This window comes from Anarrhichthys ocellatus, unplaced genomic scaffold (assembly GCF_004355925.1).
Source record: "Anarrhichthys ocellatus isolate YVR2014 unplaced genomic scaffold, GSC_Weel_1.0 scaffold6, whole genome shotgun sequence".
In the NCBI taxonomy this organism is placed as follows: Eukaryota; Metazoa; Chordata; class Actinopteri; order Perciformes; family Anarhichadidae; genus Anarrhichthys; species Anarrhichthys ocellatus.
The window spans coordinates 12,181,218-12,206,498 of NW_022280036.1; the positions used below are offsets into that span (position 1 = coordinate 12,181,218).

At 42.5% G+C, this 25,281-nt stretch overlaps 3 protein-coding genes across 4 annotated transcripts; 2 read left to right on the forward strand and 1 right to left on the reverse strand.

Annotated features, from left to right (window-relative positions):
• The first annotated feature begins 2,076 nt into the window (after nt 1-2,076).
• pabpn1l (PABPN1 like, cytoplasmic) lies at nt 2,077-5,932 on the forward strand. 2 transcript variants are annotated; one of them, XM_031845966.1, is made up of 6 exons: nt 2,077-2,362; nt 3,344-3,479; nt 3,991-4,058; nt 4,138-4,244; nt 4,349-4,436; nt 4,981-5,932. In XM_031845966.1, exons 1-6 carry the CDS (start codon nt 2,291-2,293, stop codon nt 5,308-5,310), a joined length of 801 nt encoding a protein of 266 aa, XP_031701826.1. In that variant the 5' UTR covers nt 2,077-2,290; the 3' UTR covers nt 5,311-5,932. The 2 variants fall into 2 exon arrangements, with proteins under 2 accessions (XP_031701826.1, XP_031701827.1); XM_031845967.1 differs by having other exon boundaries at nt 3,344-3,467; nt 4,981-5,931.
• On the reverse strand, nt 5,232-7,344 carry trappc2l (trafficking protein particle complex subunit 2L). Its single transcript, XM_031845968.1, has 5 exons — nt 7,288-7,344; nt 6,852-7,024; nt 6,393-6,480; nt 5,934-6,013; nt 5,232-5,838 (listed from the first exon to the last, which is right to left on the reverse strand). The coding sequence occupies exons 1-5, from the start codon at nt 7,318-7,320 to the stop codon at nt 5,793-5,795; spliced, it is 420 nt and encodes a 139-aa protein (XP_031701828.1). The 5' UTR covers nt 7,321-7,344; the 3' UTR covers nt 5,232-5,792.
• Nucleotides 7,345-7,779: 435 nt separating this feature from the next.
• Nucleotides 7,780-25,177, forward strand: galns (galactosamine (N-acetyl)-6-sulfatase). Its single transcript, XM_031846691.1, has 14 exons — nt 7,780-7,930; nt 8,193-8,316; nt 9,039-9,113; nt 9,246-9,348; nt 9,942-10,085; nt 10,885-10,951; nt 11,628-11,755; nt 11,871-12,010; nt 12,191-12,294; nt 15,347-15,489; nt 16,089-16,191; nt 19,499-19,620; nt 23,320-23,437; nt 24,655-25,177. The coding sequence occupies exons 1-14, from the start codon at nt 7,787-7,789 to the stop codon at nt 24,739-24,741; spliced, it is 1,602 nt and encodes a 533-aa protein (XP_031702551.1). The 5' UTR covers nt 7,780-7,786; the 3' UTR covers nt 24,742-25,177.
• Nucleotides 25,178-25,281: the final 104 nt, after the last annotated feature.

Genomic DNA, 25,281 nt, shown 5'->3' on the forward strand with positions numbered 1-25,281 from the left:
TCCTTGTCTGCAAGTAAGCCCTCAGATAAACACAAAGCCAAACCCACTAGACCACTTATAAATGACCAAAATACAACCAAAAGCTACAACTTTCTCTTCAGATTTCACTTTGGTTAAGGTTTTTGTGCTATGTCGCGGCATTAGATAACTTCAACATGGTTGATTGTGTGGGACATGAGGCTGCAGTCTGTACAGGACAGATCCAACTGTCCCTCACTGAAATTCTCCCTCCTGATTTCATTGGACAGGACACAAAAGACCATGTTCTGTTACGCTGGGTGCAAGCTTCACTAAGGCACGAAACAAATGATATTTGTGCCGAGGTGTTATATACTTTTCTCTGTGAAGATATCATAGATGGCAAACGCATAAGGGCTCTGCTGTTGTGAATATCATCCAAGGGGTCTCCGAACACTTTACATCAGCCACTTTTCTGTTTGTTTAACTATGTACATGATATGGGCAAGACGCATGTTTAGAAAAGGCAAATATTAGCAGGTTGGCATTTGTCGCTCCCTACCCCAACCAGTAACTCTACCAATGAAATTTCAAGGATCATCCGATGTGATGGTGACACGTCCTTCCTGTGAAACAGGCATTGATGAACTAGCTACAGTAGAAAGCTAAAGTGGCAAACAGTGGATACAGCACGTTTTCTCCAAAGCCATGGCTCAGGATGGTCCTGTTTTTACATTTACATAAATTGAAAAAAGGTTTATGTTTTTTTTATGTGTAGGGAAGCATTCTATACTGTATTGTGCAATACATTATTACAGAAAAAAACATGTTTCTGTCGGAAAGGTTGGCGCTTTGAAGATCTTTCTCCTTTTGTTTTATTTCCCTCGTCAAGAAGGTCCTGTTGCCGTTTTTAGATGAAGTTAACTGTGCCAGAAGAATTAAATTCTGATTTGTATTTATTTCTTGCATGCTTTCCTCCCTGTTGCTAATACCGCTCTTTAACTGTTCGCTCTGTTGGATGTGTGAAGCTGTAAAACATTCTAATTCAGGTTATTGTCTGTGTTGAACAATGTAACTGTGTAATTAAAACATGAAATTAAGTATTCATCACTCTTGTTGATTTTCTTCTTTAAGTGCAGTCTTATTCTGAGATTATCCCAGAACAGGAAAATGATCCATTGTTATAGAATAATAACTCACACAAACATATTATGTAAACTTCATTCCCTCATCAGAAATACGATAACAGCAGATCTAGACAACATACTGAAAAAGATATTACAACTTCAAAACATTACTAAATATACCACACATACAAATCACAAACAAGCTCACTCCACTGTCACAAATATTTACAATTTAAGAGATGCTTCAAAACATATATTCATGTCTGTCAAGCGAGTTCACACATTTTATAAAATGTAATCATCCATTGAACATTCTAGCCAGGTTATTTAATCTGCCCGTTAAATCAATCATTACAGACTCAAAGGTTTGTTCCTACCAACAGATTGATGTTTTAAATTCTAGTGGAGATCCCAAAGTTTCCATTGATGCCAAATATGTCAGACTGAATTTAGAGAAATTTGTAGAAAATGTCAAGAATATTTCCACTTGATGGGATAATGTAGCCATACAACTGTTGTGTTATGAGTGATAATTCACTCAGTACAAGCATCATATAGCCTCAATGAACAACTGAACAGATATTGTCAGACAGAAGTGAATTCTTCCAACCCTAAAACTGGGGAAATGGATGGGTGAATAAACGCTGCTCAGTGATAAAGTAACCTAACTCGTTTCCTATTTCTTCTGGTTTCAAATTTTACATTTCACAATGTTTTTAATGACCAGATGACACTCAAGGATTACTACAACACCCATTATGCCTTTTAGAAATATCCTGTAATTTTAGTCAAACGCCACTAAATCAATCAAAGATATTCAGTTTTATTTTTGAAGAATGATACCATTTATTGTAAACGAATGTAGATCTCAGGATTTATCAGTTGTCATTTGACTAGCTATAAATCTTGGGGGTGAGGAGGGGGGAGGGATGGGTACCAGGGGCAGAGAGGAGGGAGGGCCCCTTGTTGATGCGCCAATGGGAGGAAGACATCGCCCAGCGTCTTTCTCACGTGCGCGCCACTGTCAATCAATCCAGCGCGTCATGGGTCTCATTCACAGGTGATATCTATTAGCTATTACCTCATATGCTGTCAGGTGTCGCGTCCACCGGCCAACCGTTTTCTTCCTGTGGGAGATATTTTGTGTTGCGGTGGTTTTGGCAAGCTGCAGTCCGCTTTGCAGATGCCATGTTTGAGCAGTGAGCATGGCGGAAAATCATCTGGAGTACGGCTACCTGGAGGGCGAGTCCATCGGGGAGCGTTTCGCCGAGGACCCGGTGGGTATGATCGTTTAAAGTGAATGGAAAAGGGTGCCGCCACGTTTGTTTGTCTGCGCGCACGTAACATTACAATAGTGCGGGGGGGGAAAAACGAGGACTGTGACGTTGGACAAGCAAGCGCAGACCCAAGCTATGCTATGTGGTGTCGTTATTTCACTGATAAACGTGGTGTGCGAAGAACGACCTCAGTGAGCCACATCCCGTAACGGTATGACACGCTGGGCGACTTGGAGACAACCCGGTGCACAGCATGGCCTGGTTGAAGTATTGGAACACTGTGTGGTTCTAAATTGTGTTTATTGCACTCAAGTTACTGATGGTGAAACCTTCGTTCCCGTATAGATACTGTCCTGAAACCTCAAGCCAGCTTCTTCTTTTTTTTTTTTTTAATAAATCATTTAAGAAGATTGAATAAATCCATTTGGTGTTTTCATAACGTATAAACATCCACAATTTAGTAATTTGGCAATGCAAATGCTGTCCATTCTGGTCATTTAATTTTCTCATATACAAATAATACTTTGGTTTCATTGTAAACCAGAAATTAAAAGTAAAATATCAGTCTGAGTCTTATCACAATCTATACCAATTTGGGCGACAAATACGAGGAAAATAAAGTCTACAATACATAAGATGTTGGGCCACCAGAACAACTTTAAGGCTCCTCGTTATAGGCCTCCCCACATCTTTTGAGGTAACACTGCTCATCTGAAACATATTCCCTTTTTATGTGTTTTGATGCTACAGTGTTAAATTGCATTGTGATCTGGTAACGTTGAAGGCCACAGCATATAATTTACATTCCCAAATCAGTGTATGCCTGGTGTGGAAGCATCTTTATCTATTCTGTTTCAGCACTTATTTATTCAGGCTTTTAGGTAGTCATTTATGCCCTTTTCAATTTGTCCCCAGTCTGGTTTTCAGTGTCAGTTCTCGGTATAAGCCACAGTGACTTCAATGTTGTGATTCCTTGCCCAGGAGCTGGCGGCCATCAAGGCCAGAGTTCAGGAGATGGAGATGGAAGAGGAGTCGGAGAGACTGAGGGAAGAGGAGAGGTTTGATGCGGTAGACATGCAGCACCTGACCAGCAGCCCTCGGCTTGGTGAGACTGCACGTGCGTTTTATCTGCCTCGTGGTTTGTTACTGTGTCACATTGGTGGACAGCTAAACACCGATTATGCATTTGGGAAGCCTCGACAGTGTAGCCAGGTGCGTGTAGCATCGCAGCCTCCAGGCAGGTGAGGTAGCTGCATCCTTCACCATCTGGCTAACACCTGGGACGCTTCACTGTGGTCACAACAGTGTTCACATGTGCCTCATCACTGCCCAATGAGACGAAGCAGTGAGCTCCAGAGAACCAGAAGGGTCCTCCTCCTGCCTGTGGCTATTTTCTGCCTGTGTGCGTCTCTTTCACTTTCCACTTCCTCCCTTTTGGTTCCTCCTCAGAACAGAGATGTAATCAGAGGGGAGCCATAGTCTGAGATATGTTTTACCAAAGATGATACAAGAGATCTGTTGGTGGAATAATCATTGTTAATGTCACCTGGAGTGACTCCCTGTGTAGGTGGTATTTACTTCATATTGCATGCACAAGAACAGTGTATACAGTTTGTTCTCCTCCACAGGACCGTTCTACAATATGACTCCTGAAGAGAGAATAGACGCAGACAACAGATCCGTCTATGTGGGAAATGTAAGACTTTGTCTTTTCCTCATACTGAGCATATTTCTTTTCACATTCCTGATCTGACGCACTGTTGAACAAATCCCAGGTAGACTATGGAGCTACTGCAGACGAGCTGGAGATCCATTTCAACGGCTGTGGTCCTGTCAACAGAGTTACCATCCTGTGTGACAGGTTCTCCGGCCATCCCAAGGGGTGGGTGCAGCTCGTGCATACAGTTTATATATTCTACCTGACACTGTTTGACCACAGAATACAACTCTTTGTCCATCCATTTTTTTTCTCTTTACTTTTCACAGCTTTGCTTACATTGAATTCTCTGATCGAGACTCTGTGCAGAGTGCTATTGGTCTGCATGAGACCTTGTTCAGAGGAAGAGTCCTTAAGGTGAGGAGCGTTGCACTACATGAAAACCCTCAAACTAGTTGACTACTCGCAACTGTGAGTCAAATGTCAGAGGTGCCATACGGCCTACAGTACCACTGACATGGGAGTTTAGGATAGATGGATGGAAGGTATGGGCATGTGTTTGATTTGATATGGGGAAGGATATTTTTTTTTTTTTTTTTTTTTTTTAACTTTGATTGGGCATAACTTGAGCTCTACCATACTGTTTATAACCTGCAATTCAACACTTCCTCGTAATGTGATGCCTCCTTATCCCTCCTGTTGAATTGAGAAATGCCATTTGGTCCTATTTACTGTAACCTCACTCAAAAGGTCATGTAATTTGGGCCCCACTTAATTTTCACTCTAGTAATGTTACCTTTTTTAAAGTGAACCAGTCAAAGTACCCGTTAAGTTAACATTTTCCTCGCTTTCTTTCTCTGCATCAAGATTGTCATTAAGGAAATGCCATGTTTGCTATTCAACAAACACGGATCATTCTTCCTAAACGGTACACCAAAAAAAGGTGTTCTTTGGCTTGCAGGTAATGCCCAAGAGGACCAATATGCCAGGTATCAGCACCACAGACAGGGGAGGACACAGAGGTGGCCACACCAGAGGCCGAGGCCGTGGTTACCGTCCACCTCGATACCAGAGCAGCTCTCGAGGTAGGTTCCGGTACCAGTCGATCAGGCCACAACACCAAACCCCCCACCCTTACTACGGAGGCCCCTCAGTGGGGAAGAGACAGTGGGGACACATGGACTACCAGGAACAGATGCCGAAACGTTACCCGTGTCTTCTTCTCATCACCCCACCGTCGGAGGAGTTGGGGGCGGGGGCGAGTGGACAGCACTACCCTCAACAGCGCTAGCACTACCCACAGCATACATAAAGTGGGCGAATAGAACTGATTATTTTAAAGAAGTGTTTCCAGGCATTTCTGAGTTCAGCATCGTGTGAGATGCCAGAATGGACAGAAGAGATGACTTCCTAAGTTGCTTCAAGAGATGTGAAGGATGAAGACTAAGGCCAAAGGTGTTGCATTATAAGCTTATGTTGCTGTGAATGCATGGGGCAATCCTCAAATTGTTATGCAGTTGCATCTCTTACTGTTTTTACAAACTGATGCGAATGTATTGTGTTGCTGCCTGCAATGTCTTGTATAAATCCTTCCTATGTATAACTTACAAGTTCTTTGCTATGTAAGTGAATAAATAAAAGACAATGATCCATTGTGCAGCAACAATTAAGCTTTATTACTTGCACATTTCATTAGTCAAGGCAACGTGTAAACAATAGGATTAGGGGGGGGTTCTGTACAGTGGAGGCCCAGAAGATGGGGTGGAAGAAAAGTCAGCCAGTTTGTACCATCATTCCAGATACGATGCCATCGAAGGCCCTGGAGGAACATTTGTCAACAATTAAAACACTGCAAGATTTGGAGAATGTCAGTGATACAAATCCTTTTGAATATCAAGTAAAGCATAAACTCACTTGGACTGAATGGTGTCCCCGGGATTGTGGAATGGGTTGCACATTACATCGGTGAAAGAGTTGTGTAATTTTCTGAACATCTGGGGGGGAAAAAAACAAGAAAATTGTTGTCATTGCGCATCGGGCATTGAAAATGTGATTTAAAGATTCTGCACTAGTGTCATAACCAACTAAATCATTGACAAAACTGTAGTTCCATTCTGGAAAAGCTTACATTCAGCCATCGGATCATTACAGTGAAACACATTGTGGGAGAGAGAATTGGTACTGTTCATAAAATGTATGCTGAGGCAAAGTGAGACTAGGTTTAATTCAACACTTGCGCCTATGCTGTGTAACTAGATCAACAGTTTGTAGATATTTAAACAATTCCAATGTGGCTTTGAGAGAAGTATGCCTGCAGAGCTGTATTTGATTAGTACACATGCAACAATAAGACCAATCGTAGGCTTAACTTACACTTCTAATTTCATTGTCCCGTAATGATGTGTTTGACGAGTCCACAACGATGACAAACTTCACCTTGGAGTTGGTTACATACCCATATCTAGTTCACCAGTCAAGGATACTCGGTTTCCCCTGCAAGAGACTATTTACAGTATGTGCAGAGATTCCGTTTCACTTTTTAGAATACGTTTTAATAAGTATCAGACTTTACATCCAGACATAAACCATCCTACAACAATAGGAGACATGTCTATATCTAACAATTTCAGACTCTTTCTTGATGAGTAGAGGTGTGTGTATTTAAGTTCAGATTTAATAAAGATGTGGTGGCAATCGAAAGATAATACACCGTAAAACAGTCTAAACCCTTTCAAAGATGCATTCTCTAATTAAAAGATAAATCAGGCGCTTGGAGTACTTCCCTCGTGGGATTTTCCTAACCTTTAACCTTTTTAAAGAAACCAAGGATACACTTTGTAGTCTTCAGTGGGATAGAGCAGACCGAGGTACAGCTCTCTCTGGTCTCCCAAAGATTTGCCCGCTGCTGAGATCTTCTCCTCCACCACATCCAGAGAGGTGTGCACGGTGTAGTGAAACTTCAGCTCATTTTGAGTGGGCAGACTGCGGATGTACAGCGGGTAGTTCTGGGAAAGGACACACACAACGACGAGCCCTTTAAAAGCATCACATTTTCACCACTTGCCGCAAATTGTAACCGCAGCCAACAATGCTAATGTTGTTAGCTCTCTAACGTTAGCTGTTGAAGTGTTTCAACCTAATGGACCATTAGGCACACAGATAACGCTGACATTTGCTTCGAGATAATCATAAGAAGAGGCAAAACTTGTTTCAACATTAAAAATAGGCCACCGATAAACCTGGGGCATTTAACGACAGCAATCATTACCTCTTTTGCGATCACTGCTATGCACACCGCCATGTTGGTGTTCCTCCTCTGAGCTGTCAGACGCTGTCACGTGACACGCTGCATTCAAACGCTGTTGGACAAGTGGCAACAAAGACGAATCACGACTGTTTTTTAAGCCATGTATTACTCATAAAAAGTATTATTTGTCAGTATGTGGTACTTTAATTGACCAAAAGTATTTGCAAACATATATCGTCAATTTTTCTACTTTCCCGACCTATTTAGAATGATCTCTCGCACGTACAACATTTACCAGAAGTCCCTGAATCCACTAGCTATCAAGGAACACGGTTGCAGTTACTCATAGTTGAACATTCATAAGTCAAATAAATAAAATCCATTACGCTAAAATTTATGGAAAACTTAAATTTATTTCAATCCAAAACACATCCAAAACAATTGTTCTGCTGTGTATGCGTAAGCGTTGCGCTGATGACCCGCATGAAGGCAAACAAGTCACTTCCTCGAAGTTGATCATATGACTTTAGCAAGCTGCAGCACAGCAATGCGACTGATGTCTACTGTAACTCTGACTGTCTTCTATGCATTAATATGTTGCTCCGTCACAGAAAAGACATCAAATGTTTCATCTCCAAACATTATCATCTTGCTCATGGATGACGTAAGTTATTTCCTGTTTTGTATGACTTTAGTTCATCACATCAGCAGCACAGTTTAGTTTGAGCAGTGAATCAGTTTGACAGCTCAGAACATGTTTCTCTGTCTCTTTCCTTCTCCCAGTCTGTGTCTGTTGGTCATGAGGAGTACCCTCTGTCACTGTACATGTCATTGAACACATTGCAGCTTGCTCAATGTTTATGTGTGTTTTATCTTTCTTGGTGTGAATGTATATAATCTCTCAGTTCTTTCCCTCTGCTCTTCAGATGGGTTGGGGGGACTTGGGGGTGTTTGGCCAGCCTTCTAAAGAGACCCCCAACCTGGATGCCATGGCTGCCCAAGGCATGCTGTTCCCAAATTTCTACACCGCAAACCCACTCTGTTCCCCATGTGAGTTAGCAGAAACTGTTATAACAGAGAACCGTACCCGGCATTTCCTGTTTTGCAAGATGTTAGACTAATTTCCGTCTCTCATCACAGCCTTCTGTCTCTACGTGTGTTCTTATTGTCACATCAATGAAACGTTGGAATAACACCTAATTGATGAAAGTATAAACTTAACACTATTGACCCAACTCAGAACCACACTTGTGATTTGATAAAAACAAGCTTGCGTCATTTAAATACAATATGCAAAACAGAGCACAGCATGAGGTGTTGTCACATTACTGTTGTGTGAAACCTTCAAACTCCAGTTTGATCATCTCCATGCTTTACTGAACGTCTCCATGTAAAATGCTATGGATTCAGAATAGAGTTTGTGTGCAGTTAGTTCATGAGAACTTATAAAAACCTTACAGCAGTGATCAGTGTACATAATTGAGTTGAATCACAGCCATTCATAGCAGTTGATAAATAAAGGGTATTGGTAGTTACAGAAAACTAAAATACTAAACTACAATCCATATATTTATTACTATAACAATAAAGTACGAATGTTATATTTGATTCAAGTATTCAACCAAAGTTGTTGGAGAAATGATGTGACATTGGTGCAAAGAATAAAGCACACATGACTATTTGTTTGCCAGTAATATAAGCATTTGGAACACAGTTATAATGTAATTATAATAATAATAATAATAAAATCATTTCTATAACTTTAACGACAGCCAGAGCTGCACTTCTCACCGGGAGGCTGCCTGTCAGAAACGGTTTCTACACCACGAATGCCCACGCGAGAAACGGTACAACCTTAATATGTCCTTACTGTGCAAATTATTGCTTGCAGGCTTTCTGATTACTCAGTCTATAATGTACAATGTGCAATAAAGTCGTGGAAAGTCTTGTACACTAAATATCTCTGACATTTCTTGTAGCATACACACCACAGGAGATAGTGGGAGGAATCTCTAAGGATGAGATTTTGATTCCCCAGATGCTGAAGAAAAAGGGCTATGTCAGCAAGATAGTTGGCAAATGGTGAGCTCTATGTCTTTCTGTAATCTTTGTTTTAGAGGTTGTGTTGATGACGACAGGTGATGGAGCCTGTGAATTAAATTTAAATAGAAAATGATATTCGCATATTTTAGTCAATTAATTACAAATCATGTATTCGTAACATTACTGATGGTCATTTATCACAGTATACACTTATTCCAGATTGTAGAATGTATTTTGTCCGCTCATTAAGGCACCCATTGGTATGCCTTCCTTTCTGTGTGGTATGAAGTTCTTTTGAGATAATTGATCACACGGAATATTATCTCTCTTTTGCTTTTGCTCTGTATGTACCCCACATGTCTAATGTTACGTATTTTAAAAGCACATCTTTGCTGTGTTAGATTACCAACTCGTCTCAAAGTTTCAATGCTCTGCAAAAGCTTATTTACGTACTGCACTGAAGGCAGGCACTGCAATCAAATATTAATATAAGTATGTTGTGCTTTTTAAAAAGGTGTGTAGTAGCACAAGTTAATTAGATTTGTAGTATTGGTCTGAATGTAAACATGCAGAATGATCCTTCAGTCACATTGATCTTACGGTGTGTGAGTGCACTTTGTTTGTCACTACAGGCATCTGGGCCACAGACCTCAGTACTTGCCTCTGGAGAATGGTTTTGATGAGTGGTTTGGTGCGCCGGACTGCCACTTTGGCCCTTACAACAGCAGTATCAGACCCAACATCCCTGTCTACAACAACTCTGAGATGCTTGGCAGGTAGCATCACACACAAGCACTCAGATATACATAACAGCAGACAGAAACAGAGCCTGAAAATCTATTAAAATCTTCTTTCCCCGGTGACTCAGTGGAATAGTTTGGCTGGCTGCTCCTCTGGATGAGTTGAGTGTCTCCCCTCCTCTTCCCTCTCTGTACCAGCTGTGCTTGTGTATTCCATTTTCCGCCCATTTGTTTTCCCCAAAACAGCCATATGTGTATTCAGGGTCATTGGAACTGGCAGCCGGGCGTGTTTTTCGCTTAGTCGTGGGTTTAATCAGCGCTGCATACCTGGGCCCTGGACAGACATGCACACACACTCATAGAAATGTATACACACAGACACACACTTTCGCCCTCAAGAGACGGCAGGTTGCGTTGGCTGTGTGCGAGGACACCTGGAGGAAGTGAAGCGTAAGAAAGAGAGATGCCTGTCACTGCTTCTCTGCTCGCCTCGCCGCGCCACGCTTCAGCAACACCTCATAACAATTCCCTCTGCTCAGCTCTACTGAGACTTCCCGAGTATATCTTTCACGAAATCTGCTGCAAACACAGTCGGCAAGAGGGAAATTTGCCCCCATTGTCTTACTGATATGGCTTGCAGTAGTTCCGGTCAATTGAGAGGGAGATTGAAAGCCCTGACAATACAATCAGGTCGTTGTGAAAGAATCATTTCATGCGGTTGAATAAGCAGCGGAGAAATTGAACGGTGTGGGGACAGCAGTTATTCAGATGGGATGATGAATAACTAATGATGAAGGCTTATTTAATAAATCATGTCAACCCACTTGTTTTCCAGATACTATGAGGAGTTTAAGATTGACAGGAAGACTGGAGAGTCCAACCTCACACAGATGTACTTGGTGGTGAGTTAAGGCTTACTTATCTCAGATGATACAACCCTTTCAGTAGAGCATGCCAGGTACACCCAACTGTGTTTCACAGTTTACCTTATAAAACAATTTATAAAATAGAAGGAAATAGAATACAATTGTATTGTCCACCAGAGTGGAAAATTGTCTTTTGCTCACCAAAACATAAAAAACACAATACAATCTATTCAACAAATCAAAAGCGTAATTAAAGCCTGATTTTGGCCTTTGATTATTACGGTGCTTTTCAACCAGCAGAAGTGGATTGTTGAATAGACTGGATTGCACACACTCGTCTTGATTATCTCTGCTGCCTACGTGAGTCCCTCCCGTTCAGTTCCTGAAGGGATCAAAAGCAGCGTGCAGAGACAGACTGCATGCTTGAAAGGTGCACTCTGCCATCACAAGAGGAAGATCTGTCAAGTCGAGCTCTGTAAAGCTCATATCAGCATGTCTTATGGAACTAGACTGGCTTCAGTAGCGTTGTTGTTGATGTGGCTGATTGTTTGGAAAATGAAATAAAGGCCAAACATAGAATTTGTGTGTGGTAGGAAAACAAGAAAGCGGTTACTTATGTTGGACCAAATGACAGCAGTACTGAGAATCAAGCTACATTTGCCATCTGCACTGACAGTGTTGTAACACTCTCTCACACCTCCCACCTCTACAGGAAGGTCTTGACTTCATAGTCCGTCAGACTGAGGCCCAGCGTCCCTTTTTCCTCTACTGGGCAGCGGACGCCACTCACGCCCCTGTCTATGCCTCCAAACGCTTCCTAGGGAAGAGCGAGCGAGGCCGGTACGTTATATCCTACCTTACTGTTTTTTTTTGTTGTCCAAGAGCTGCATAAGGTTATAACTTAATTTATTTCACCTGGGGAATGATACAAGCTGTGTTTGTCTGTGTTGTGTAGATATGGTGATGCAGTGATGGAGCTAGACTACAGCGTCGGTCAGATCCTGTCATTGCTGCAGAGTCAGGGCATCGAAAATAATACCTTTGTCTTCTTCACATCAGACAATGGAGCTGCTCTAATATCTTCTCCAAACGAAGGTGGGCACTAAACTCAACTCAACGCTAAACTCACACACACACACACACACACACACACACACACACACACACACACACTCACTCATCACGTTGTGAAACTAAGTTAGTGTATATTTGTCCAAGACACATTTTCTGTACTGTATGTGTGTAATTTGAGTTTTTGCACGTCTGATTCCTGAGGCGGGAGCAACGGGCCGTTCCTCTGCGGGAAGGAGACCACCTTTGAAGGGGGCATGAGGGAGCCAGCCATTGCCTGGTGGCCTGGACACATCAAAGGAGGCACGGTGAGAACACCCCTGTGATTTAAAGCTTTTACCAAATAAAGCCTCCACAAGAAAATCCAAGACGATCATTCACTTAATCCCTACAATCTTCTTTAGAGACTAAACTAGACCCAGGATCCCGAGCCGAGTTTGCCCCCCAAACTCCTTAATGTTCTGCCTATCAACAGGTACCAGGAGCTGAAATGTTGTCTATTAAGCTGCAGGGGATGTACAGGACTGCAAAACAGGGTTGAGAGTAAAGGAAAAATGATTTCACTAATCCTCTCTTTTGAATGATTGTTGCTTTTTGTTTCATTTGCGTATCGTTTACCACTTTAACATGTGCACACACTGACCCAGTGGCGCTGTAACCAGTTGAATATGTTCAACTTCTATCGAGGGATTGAACCCCAGAAACAGTAAAGATAAACTCTGTGATTGCGGCCACACAGTGTGTGGGCGCTTTTTCCACTGTTTCCTCAAATATTTTTTGGCTGGAATTAATGCTCCAAACTCTCTCTTTCCTCGCTCCCCCTCCCCAATTTAACCCCCCACCCACACCGTGATCCTCTAAGCCTGTGCGTTCTGCAAATGACTTTTAATTGTATTAGGGGCAGCTGTGACACGGGGCTGTGACGCAGAGGGATTTGGTGGAGGAGCGAGCGGAGGCTGCAGTCTGCAGTAAGCCTTGCCCCTGGCTCATCTCACAGGGGTGTGCTGGGGCCTGATAGCACAGCAGAGTAGCGAGGGAGAGGGGGATTGGGAGCGTCTTAAGCGGCTAATCTGTTTGTGTGTTTGCTGAGGTTGGATTGAGCCGTAATGAGGACTTCAGTATCTGAATATGCCAGGCGCTCAGGATAAAGGAACGGGAGGGGTTGTGGGGGGGGGGGAGCAAGGAAGAAGTAAAAGAGGTGGCTGGTGTAGAAAAGAGAAAAGGAAGAGTGCTAAAGACGCTGGCACTGCCACACTGCCAGGAATGTTGCCGTATTCGCGGGGCTTTGCTGCACCTGTGCCACTTTATAATTGACCTGTGTGTGCGTGTGCAAATGTGGAGATCATGTCTCTGTCATTTTTGTGTCATTCTACATGCCTGCATATATACAGTATATATATATATGCATGCTTTTGTATGTATGTGTCACAGATGCTTTCTTTCTCATGTTGTGGCTTGGTGGTGAGAACGAGGGGTCAGTAGAAGCTCTCTGGGGTTGTGATGACAAAGCTGCTTTGTTGGAGCTACTGTACTCTACAGCTCTGGATTCATCACTCTGGAAAGGAGGACAGACCAGGCCTAGGGTTGCCCCCTCTCTTGTTTTGTGGTCTTCCGAAATCTCTGTCGATCTGTGTATTGAAAAGTCCACAAGCTCTTTGAGCAAAATGCTGCAGACAACAAACAGTCATGCAGGCCTTTGCTAGGGGGCAATTCCAGCAGGTTTATTGTAGTGACTGAGAACAGATGCATCTTTACAGTGTCAAGATGAGGAGACAAGTTTTTTGTCTGGAAATCGTTTGCCATTCTCTCATATTTAGGAGGATAGCTGGATGTGTACTGGAATGGAGGAGCATGGCCGGTCTGAAGCAGGTGCAGATTCAGCATTCTCCCAGTGCCTGAGGGGCCCGGATGATGAGGGGTGGCGGATGTAGGAACAAAGATTGGGAGGCGGGTGGGGTGTCGGCCCCACAACGTTGTCCAGGGTCACAATCCCTTTTGTTGTGTTTTATCAGGCCACAGACACACAGGCAGAATGGCAGGGATAGGGATAGAAGAACCGCCTCCTCAGATAACCAACATCACCACTCACAACACGGAGAGAAATGCAAGAAAAAGAATGTGACATTAATGGAGAGGAATGAGTCAGTCAAAATGGGGAAAAAAAAGGGTGAATAAAGAGTGAAGTTCAGTATGGACTGCAAAAGGGGGCCGAGCCAATGACGGACAGAATTAACAGATGCCAACTCCTTAGATAAATTCCTCTGTCAGAGCAGTCAGAGTCCGAAAGTTTTGCTTTTGTGGTCATGCAAGTTATTACTAAGTAAATGTCAGTTTTGCCTTTTCTTGTGTCCTGTCTTCTTTTAATGGTTTGTGTGCGTCTGTGTGAGGGGGGACTTAACAAAAAAAAAAAATGAAGTGAAGGACTAAATCTGTGTGTGTGTGTGAGCGAAAGAGAGAGGGTGAGTGTCTGGATGTGCCGATAGATCATGGAATGCATTGCAAAGCCTTTTCTGTGGCTGGTTCTGTGGATACAGAAGAAAGGGGAATTCATTTCAGTGCTAAGGAGCTTGTGTGAGTGTGTGTGTGTGTGTGTGTGTGTGTGTGTGTGTGTGTGTCTGTGTGTCTGTCTATATGTGTGCTGGCTGCCGATAGGAGCACAGCGGCACATGGCGGTGCAGCTGCAGAGGCCTGATAGCGCTATCTGATTGTGAGCGTGCCGTCTCCCTCTAAGGCTCGCTCAGGAGAGAATGGAAGGGAAGATCAAGGATGACAACGAAAAAATGTCACTTTATCTGAAAATAGTTCAAAGTTTATAAATAAAATAAAGCTTTTCACTGGGACTGGGAGAAGGAGATAAAACAGCAGCTCGCTCCAGCTCCAGCCGTCTGCTTGCCCGCGCCTCGTCCTCTCCCTACTTTCTCTCCTCTTTCTTTTCGCTCCTCCTTTTTCCCTTTTCTCCCCCAAAAAACTAATTTAGAAGGAGAGGCATTTTGCAGGCTCTATAATAAACCTGCAAGCAGAGATTAGAAGAAATGCACCTCTTTCCTACATGTGTATACAGAACTATCATGACGATGCATTGTTGCCTCGCTTGCCGTCAAAAAGAAAATGCAGCGTAAATGAGCACGCTTTTGGTATTCCTGCACCATGAAACAATTATTACTTGATTTGTGAGTATTATAAGTATTATTATTACAATCAAGGACCAATGAGGACCAATTTATGTTTAAGGACATTTGGCCAGTCCTCATTTCATCAAAGTTCTTCACTTTTTCTCGATCCTTACTTACCGGTTGTGTGAAATTGCTTGTCATAGCTCAGATAGTGATTGTGGATTTCAATTCCTTTGTCCTTTACCAGGTGAATATCCAGTTGGCCAATGTGATGGACCTGTTCACCACCAGTCTGGCTCTGGCCGGCATCAGCCCTCCTGATGCCAGAGCCCTGGATGGACTGGACTTGACACCAGTCCTGCTGAACCGCTCACATGCACTCCAAAGCAGGTGAGTACTCGCACACTAGCTGTTGCTTTTAGGTGTTTGGGGCCTTTACTTTGGGGCCCAGATCCTCTTTTTATGTTCATGATCACATCCCTGAGTGGGAGAGCAGTGTTATGACTTTTCCTCTAGTGTCATCATCCGCTCAAAAGACCAAATACCTGCCTAACTGATGACATTCCCATCCACCTCAGCTATACTTTGAGCTTAATGCTAGTTGCAACTTCTTGTATGCTAACACTAAGATGGTGAAGATAGTGAGCATTAAAGCCTGCTAAACAGCAGCATGCTGATGTTAGCATTCACATTGTACACATTGTACAGCTCAAAGCACCACTGTGGATAAGTACAGCCCCACAGAGCTGCTAGTATGGCTGGAGGCTCTTAATCTTGTTGTTTCATGTAAGTTAATTTAATTAAAATATTACGATGACTTGAATGATTTTTTTAGAGAGTTAGAAACTTCATGTTGCTGGATGGTTAAACAAATTGCAAGAATGGGTAGAAAACAGTGAGAGTGCACTGAAGTGTAAGCATGCCAAGAGAGAATGTTTTTTTAAAAGAGCAATACTTCTCCCCCTTCTCCCCCTTCTCCCCCTCAACAGGCCGATCTTCTATTACCGTGGGAATGAGCTGATGGCTGTGAGACTTGGAGAATACAAGGCACACTACTGGACCTGGAGCAACTCATGGGAAGAGTTTAACAACGTAAGATTCCCCTGTAACACAGCAACTCTGTCCCCGCTTTCTGTTTCCTCAGTTCTTGATTTGCACTGCTACATCCTCCCTCTTTGTCTCTCCTAATCTTACTCAAACACACAAAAACATTCACTGTTGGTGTTATCTTGAAAATGGCTCATCAGTTGACTGCTGTGTACATCAGAGCGTAATGAATATTAATGAAGAACCCCCACATCAGCGAACTTACATCATTCATCAACCAGTTGACTTGTTTGTTGTGACTCCATGGAGATTTTCTTCCTCTACATTTACATAGCGACATTCCCTGCTGTAGACTTGTTCTTTTTTGGCACCACGGAGCTCAAAAGGAAGAAAGATAGGCAGATGCCAGCAGTATCTCTCGGCCGTAATTACAGCAACTCGATGCTGATTAAATGCACCAGGAGAGATGTGAAATCTGACACTTGAGAAGCAGGATAGTGTGGTCCTTCTTCCTCTCCTCTGTCCAGAAAACCATGTCCTCCTGTCCTCCCATCATGACTCTGCTTTTCCTGTTTTCCAGTTTGTTTTATGCCCCATCGGTCGCTTAAATTGCTCTCTCCTTCAGGGCCGCTGAATCAATAGCAGCCTCCTTTATCAGCTCATGTGAACTGAAGTGGAACTTCACAAATAATGGCGTCTGATTGCCTGTGAGTTGCCTATCGATTGGTGTGTGTGTGTGTCTGTATATGAGAGAGAGAGAGAAAGAGAGAGAGAGATATAGGACGAGAGAAAACTTGTGCATGAACGTTCGGTTGTCCATAGATGTCTGTGTGTGTTTTATGGAGTGACTGTTGAGCTCCTTCGAGGGAAAGTTAAATTCCCAATATGCTTCGTGTCATTATGGTTGAATCCTTAAACTGTCCATCTCATGTAACTCATAGTACATTTTATAAACATGAGAAATGTAAACAAACTGACTTATTGAGCTGTTTCACACGGTCAGACTACGCACGACATGTTTTGAAAAGGACAGTATGTTTCAAGGTCCTTATTTAGGCCTTCACTTGCACGAATGACCTGGATTATTGACCATTTCAAAATGATCTGGACCCTTAAAACTCCCATATAGGCGTCAATTAATTTCTTGCAGCAGAAATACACAATCAATCCTCTTTTTACTGGAATAAAAGTAATGTTTTCCTGCTTGTACTTCAGCTTTGGTAATACTTTAAAATATATATATATTTTTTTTCCTGGCCCATGGTAAGAAAATAAACAAGGGAAGATGTGTGTCTGTGAAGAAGAACAAAATTACAGGTTAATAGACGAGAGACGTATCGCTCCGTCCTGGCTGTGTTCGGCACAGCCATGAGCAAAATGAGAAATTTCACAGGCTTAAATGGCCCTCATCAAACTCTCTTGAGGCAGTGTTGTGATGTTAATATTGCAAAATATAGTTTGTTGTGACTGTGGCTCCTTTGTATCTGGATTGCTGAGTAACCTCTGATACAATAGGAGCCTTATGGCAGCAGGGATAGCTTTTTTAACGTTGTTGGATACTTCACAAAGTGATGAATAAAAAATGAAAAATTACTTCTTTCCCCAGACCCCTGTTAGTCAGAACACTTGTTATGTCATCAATTTCTTCATGAATTATGTTGCAGGAATTGAAATGAGATAGACTGTGCAGTAGCTGCTCTAGATTGTAACTCATAACATTTACACACCTTTGCTTGCTAAAAAGCACAGATTCACTGACTTTATGGCAACAAGTCACAACGTACATTACTGAAGTTAGTTTGCAGAGAATCTATAGATGAACTGCAATTCTTACATGCATGTAGTCAAATCCATGAAGTAGAAATTAAATATATTAACAGTATATATATATATATATATATAGTTTTAAATAATCAGCCACAAGCTATGTAAAGTTATTGTTCTTTCAGGTCATACTTTTACCTTTTTTGATCAAAAAGACCTTCCTTTTCCAAGATCCATCCTGCCACCGCTGGATGCTCCTGCACCTTATCTTGTAATGGCGACTGCTCTGCTCCGGTTTGAAAGCAGCCGGGTTGTATCCATAGCATTAATGTCAGAGGAGATATGGAGTCCTTGCTGTTATGTCTTATGTACAAGAGACAGAGAGACCAACACAGCAGGCCTTTCTGGCTGCTCCTCTGGGATTTCTTTTCATTTATTTCTGCATTTCTAAGCTCCTGTCTTCAGAAGACAGGACAAGTTTGGATCAGAGGAGGCTCTGCAGGGTGGGGGGCATCTATCCCTTGCACTCTCTCTCGCCCTCTCTCTCTCTCTCTTCTTTATGTATTTTTGAGGTGCTTTGTTGAGCGATCTCAGAGGGGGGGCAGCAACAGTGCCTTACAGATGAATGCTTTCTCAATATTAGTTGTGCTCATCAAAAAGTGTGTGTTTGTGTGTGTTGAAGAAGGGGGCAGATCTCCAGGGGGTTCTGGAGGAGTGAGTGTGACTCAATCCTGGCTGCGATCACTGCCAGACTCACGAGAATGGAGTCGGGGAGCTGGAGCGAAGGCATGGAGAGATGAAGGGGGGGAGGCAGTACAAGGAAGAAAAGTCCTCTATTTTGCCAGTTACTTGAACCCCTTCATGATGTACCAATATTAGCCGCACGAATAACGAAACAGATTGGAGGACATGCCTGTAGGCCATACTACAATGAGATTTAGCATTTAGCTCAGAGTAGCAGGTGGCTGCAAGCCTGAATCTAGACATCCAGGTCTCTTTAGCTGACTTTAGAGTTTTTTATTTCACAAGATAAAACACCTAAAAACAAATATAGACCACTGAACGCAACCAAATTCAATACACACCATGGCAAAAAAGGAAGGAAGTTAAAGAAAGGTTTGACTTGTTTTGCATGAAAAGTAAACTTTCTTACCTGTATGACTGACCTTAAATATTATGTTAGGTTGCTCTGAAGAGAGAGCCTGAGCTTTTGAGCCAAAACAGGGCTGTTCTTCTCTTTCCTATATGGTGGGTTGCACTCTCGTACCAGCATACATACAGAAGACAGAGCCACGGCTCATGCTGAGTGGTGAAAGGTTCTTAGTGGTGTAAAAATAAATCATAGCAGGCATGTAGAATAACATCAGATAATATAGAAACATGGAGAGAAAGAAAAGCTTCTCTCTGATCTGAAGGGTTCATTCGTTCCTCCTTACTTGTCAGATTTTACTCTCTACAGTATACTGTATTATCAGTCACTAACCTAATTCATACTCTGCTTAAGTTACATTATAATAAATATACAAATATTGTACACATCTGTATTGTGCAATCGAGGCAACGTTTTTTGTCTTTTTGTGTCTTGCAGGGCATCAACTTCTGTCCAGGTCAAGAGGTCCCGGGCGTGACTACTCACGACCAGAAAGAGCACACACTGCAGCCAATCATTTTCCACCTGGGGCAGGATCCTGGGGAAAAGTACCCCATCAGGTTAGTTCCCTGAAAACTTCAACCCTGATTACAGCTGATTTCCAGTAGGAGAGGGGAGGCAAAACAATTGAGAGCAGGGGGAGAAGGGAGTCAACAGGAGCAAATGAAGAGGTGCTAGAAAATGAACTAGAGAGGGGTGAGAATAGGAAAGCAGTTTGCCTGTTGGTAGCGCTGAATGTGTATGAGATCAATGCTCAGTGGCATGAAAAAGAAGGCGTTGGATTGATCCGCTCAGCCGGAGCACACCTGATTACACCCTTTCTCTTTGTGATTGCAAACAGCTCCTTAAAGATCACTATCTGGCCCTCAGCACTCCGGTGCACCGCTGCAGGTTCAAATTGCAAGATAAATTGTCCAGGTCTAAATTGAGAGCGAGTGCTGTTTAATGGAATTTTGTGTGTCTCTGCTTTCGCTCAAAGGAGAGTTAAGAATCGCAGGATGGAGTGACGCCATGGAACACAGACAACCAAGGCTGAACTAAGACTATTACTAAATAAGGGTGCAAAGGCAGATGAGCGTTGTCTTTTACTGCATACCGTCAGTGCAGAATATTGATGTAATCTTTTAGAAACTATGACGGAGGCTGACATCATGACTAATACATTAAGATAATCTCAAAACCGGCTTTGATGAGAGAATATTCTCTTGTGCTCCATGTTCGCTTTGGCTCCGTCCTGCCGTAAAACCTCGTAGATTGACCTTTCTTTTCTGCCTTCTGCAGCTCTGCCTCTCGCATTCCGCTCCGGCCTCATCTCCTCTTTGCTTCCTTCCCTAACTTCGTTCGGCTTTGTAGTGAGATTGGATGATAAAACATTAATGTTGTTTTTCAATTGCTCACCTTTTAGCCCTGCTATTCACTTGGAAGAATAAAAAAAAAAAAAAGAAGCAAAAAGCAATCAGTACGCAGCCATGTGTTGGGCTGAGTGCTAGATGTGTGTGCACCCACACACACAAACCAAATATGCCCACTCATTTTTCACCTCTGCAGTAGAGTTTGTTTGCAAGGATCCCCCCCGCTCCCCTAAACCCAGCTGAATGACCTCTTCCCTGTTCTTCTTCTTTCACTATACATTCCCGTTCCTCTCCAAACTTTTCTCTTACCTCTTCCCTTGTTTCTTCTCTCTCTCCACCTCAACTCACTTCTCACCACTCAGCTGCTGTCCCTCTGCGTCCACTGGGACCGTTCTCCTCCATCCTAGTTAAGTGTGTGTTTGTGTGTACACATGTGTATGTGTGCGTTTTGTCCATGTGCTCCTCGGTCCCCCAGCTGGACCGGCTGCCTGGCCGTCATTAATCTCTGTCTACACCTAAAGAGCCACTTAAGATGATGTAGGGCCTGTCTGCACACATACCTTCACTACTGTCGCAGGATGTGATCTAGCAAAGAGCACACTCGCACACACACACCCAATCCCCAGTCCAGAACAGTCACCCATAAAAACAGTAGATCATAATTATGCAATCCAGGAGAGAAAATGTACGAACAAAACTACAGAGGCCTAGACAAATTTGATTGGAGTTGGAGGTCCTGCGTTGATGGTCCGTCATTCCAGGATGAAGCACAAACCCAGCCAGGTCTGCATCTACCCAGAGTTTGGATCCCCATTGGAGTCGTTCTAAGCCTTTTCGCTTCCTTCCACTTTGCCCTCCATGTCTGTGCCCTAAGGCTGAGGTTAACACATGATTCTTTTACACCACCTACCTCAGCTCACGTCCCCAGAGCCCCGGCCATCCAGAGTGTAGTCCCAGCTCCAACACTGCAGGCAGCCCTGCACAGTCTGGCCTCATCTGCTGCCTGCCACCAAGCTCTTGTGTCCCCAATCAATAGTCCTTACTGAAGTGCTCAATTTCCACCGGGGTGGAGAAGGTGGTGGAGGGGAGGGGTAGTCAGGACAGATGTATTTGATTGTCTCCTCAATTCCCCCACCTTCTGCCACTGTGTGGTTGTGTGTGTGTGTGTGTGTGTGTGTGTGTGTGTGTTCCAGCAATAGTGTTATGAATCAGTAATCAGAGTGGTGACACACCTGAGCAATGCCCCCTCCCCCGTGGGTGCCATACATTATAAATCAAAAGACTCCATTTGCATAGAGCCTGCTTATTATTCCAGATTTTTGTCTCTAGACCAGTAAGCTAAGGGTTATAATCATGATAATGAGCCGTGCTGACTGTGGGCTTTTTGTTATTTGTTTGCAGCGGGGGCATAAACAAATGATATTATTAGTTTTTGATTTAGAGGTCTGCAGTGTGAGATTTTGAGTGCATAGACAAAACAAAAGAAAACGTAATGTCTCGCGCAAGTTTCTCAGTGCATGGCATGCTTTGCTTGCAGACTTGTGTGGGGAATGGAATACTTACAGCAGTCTGATGAATCTCCCTTACATTTACTTCTGTTAAGTTCTCACTTATCACAAAATGAATCTCAGCAATCAGTAGCGGGCGCAGATAGGAGGGGAATGAAATATCCCTCTTGCTGATCGAGATCGGGCGAAAGCAGAATTTGCTTTTAGATAGCTGAAGCAATTTTATCTGAATGTCTTGATTTGCAACCGAGGGGAGTAATCCAGCCAGGGTCACAATGCGTAGATAGTTAGCTCATGACGAAAAAAAGGGACACCAGGAGAGAGACTAATTGTAGCCGGTGCCCTACCAGTCGAGTAATTGTAGGGGAAAGTAAAGAGTATCGAGGAAAGGAGCAGGTGCTAGCTGATGGAGAAAGCCTTGCTGCCCTGTGGGAGATCTAAGCGGGAGGGTAGGTGTGAGCTGGACAGGGCCTGGGGTTATTACTCTAATTGACACTTCACCTCACACACATGCACATGTTCCCCAGGGGCCAATCAGAGGGCTGGGTTTGCAGTGGAGGGAGGATGGAAGGCTGGCACAGGTGCTGCCGGCGAGTGTATCAGGGGTGTAATTGCACTGCTGATATTTGTCTATCTGTGTGTCACGCCACCAGACGTCCACTCCCCCAACACACACACACGAGCACACATAGCCCATTAACCCCACAGGTCCTATTGAGAGCAGCGTTCCTTTGAAAGCCTTCGGGGCCCCTGTGTTTTACACACTGAATATAATAATGCACAGAGGTGCTCGGGCTCACTGGTGTCCAACAGCGGTAATTGAGAGACAGGGGATGGGATAGAGGTTACAGTTCACCCTGCTGAGGCTGCCTGAGTGGACAGCCTGTGTGTTTGAACGTTTATTCTGTTGTTGAAAGCTACATAATTTTCCCTCTCTGATATAAAGAGTAAAGCTTGTACTGGATGCATGGGCGCAGTGCATTTACTACAATACTGGCTGTGTGTATGTGTGTGTATTTACATTTATAAACTCATTTAGTGCTGTTGATGGTAAAGCCATTGTTTCACTTGTTTATTTAACAAATGGTGGATTAATTGATTGACAGAAAAATATTCAACTGTTTCAAAAAATAATTGGCAATTATTCGATTTTTTTAAATTGCCAAACATCCGTTGGTTACTTCATTCTTAAATGTCAGGATTTGCTGCCTGTCTTTGTCATTTATCATTTTAAATTGAAAATAAGACATCTGAAGATGAAAATTGGGAAGGACTTTTTTCCACCTTTGTATTTTTTATTTAGATTGATCCATAAATTGAAATAAAAAAATGGTGAAACAATGGAGGATGAAACTTGTTAGTTGTAGCTTTACTGACTCTGTGCATTGTGTGTTTGCAGTGTTTTGACTAAGGAGTACCAGGATGTGCTGAGCAGGATCTCTCCAGTAGTGGAGCAGCATAAGAAGACTCTGGTGCCGGGTTTTCCCCAGCTCAACATGTGTGACGTGGCGGTGATGGTGAGATTTACATAACATAAATATCATAATGCACTTTATTCTTGAAATTGCAAAAATGAATAATTATGTTACGAGAAGAGGCTTTGTTGCACATGTCGCATGGACTACTTTCCCAATTAATCCAGAGGCAGTGGACCAAAGCCAGTTGAGTTTTCACAGCAGATACTGTTTATTTTGGGCCAGCCACCTTAGCTCTCTGTTCTCTCCATCACACTTGTACTTCAGATGAATTAATACATCATATAAATTGATAAAGCCTTTTTAATAACTGAGAATCAATAAAAGTCTCAATATTAAGTTTCTATCTGTTTTCAGTCTGCTCTGAGCCTGCAGAATATTCATGGATCACTTTAACAGATTTAGCTCTATATATCATTTTTTTAATTTAATGTTTGTGTATCATTGTTACTAACTTGCTCCAAAATGTGTATTGTGTTTGACAGAATCATACGTTATCACCTAAATATGGTCATTTTCTCCTCGATTGTGCTTGTGTCATACTTTTGTGAGGAAAAACAAGCAATCTAATTTAGGATTATTTGAAGGAGCTAAATTGAACACTGCCTTTGTCAACCAGAAGCACCGCAGATTGGGAGCTTCAATGTTGTGGATTAATTTGTGGCATTGCACTGCCCCCTAGTGGTGAATAAAATTAGCCCAATTTTAAATAGGGTTAGAATACATTATGTTTGGGTGCAGTCCCGTAATATAATGTCTTATGTCTTATCCTGTGTCATGCTAATATGGATCTTTTGACTTTTTTTACAATATCTTTTGTCTCAAGCTCTATCCACAAATTCAACTGAACTAAAATGTTACAAGTTTAATATTCACCTATATACCAACCTAGCCTGTAATATCACCACTCAATGTTGAACTGATTAGTTTTATTAGTAAATTCTGCTAAATATAATGCAAATAGAAGTAGCAATGCATAACGCTTTTAAAACACCTCATGTATCACTAAGTTATTTTTCCAATATAAGATAAACCTTGTCTTGTGATAAATCTTAAACATAGTCGGACAATATTTTTTTAACGACACAGGATACATGCAATTGCTATGCCATAAGAAAAGACTTTGAAGAGGACCATTAAGGGCACAGGACAGTACACTGTGTGCTCCTGATGACCCAAGAACAGTTTTACTTTTTATAACTAATATCTCTGATAACATCATAATGTTGTTCTTATGTGATGGCCGCTCTCTGTTACAGAATTGGGCCCCTGCAGGCTGTGAGAAGTTAGGAAAGTGTTTCAAAGTGCCCAAGTCTAAGCCCTGGAAGTGTGACTGGCCCCACTGAGACGAAGAGGAACCAAAACCTAAAGATGTGCCTTTCTGCAGAACAACAAACAACTGATTATTTAAAAAGATGCGTCTTTACATTCTTTGTAAAATGGGTCATGTGCTAAGCTAAAAAGAAGGACATGGTCAAATTAAGGGAATAATGTTGGTACAACAACATCATATTAATTATGCAAATAGCTTTTTAAATTTGTGATTTTAATGAACAAGTTTTACCTGTTGTGGAAAAAAACTGCATCACGAGCCACTAGTTTAAGTCAGGACTCATTTTAATGGTGTAGAGCAGATAGGGATGTATTTATTTTGATCATGCCTAATGTAATGAATTATACCATTTTGGATTTTTGGATTAGTTTTGTATCCTTCTTACATGCATACTGCAAAACATGTTTTTAATAAAAAAATCTATTTTTAATACATTGTATCATGACTATTATTGGGACTGTTAACAGAACTCTCTCTATTCAGTTTGACAGGTTACTGATGGAGATTATTCTATGGCCCTGTGAGTTGTCGTCTTGTTCATCTGTTTCAGTAG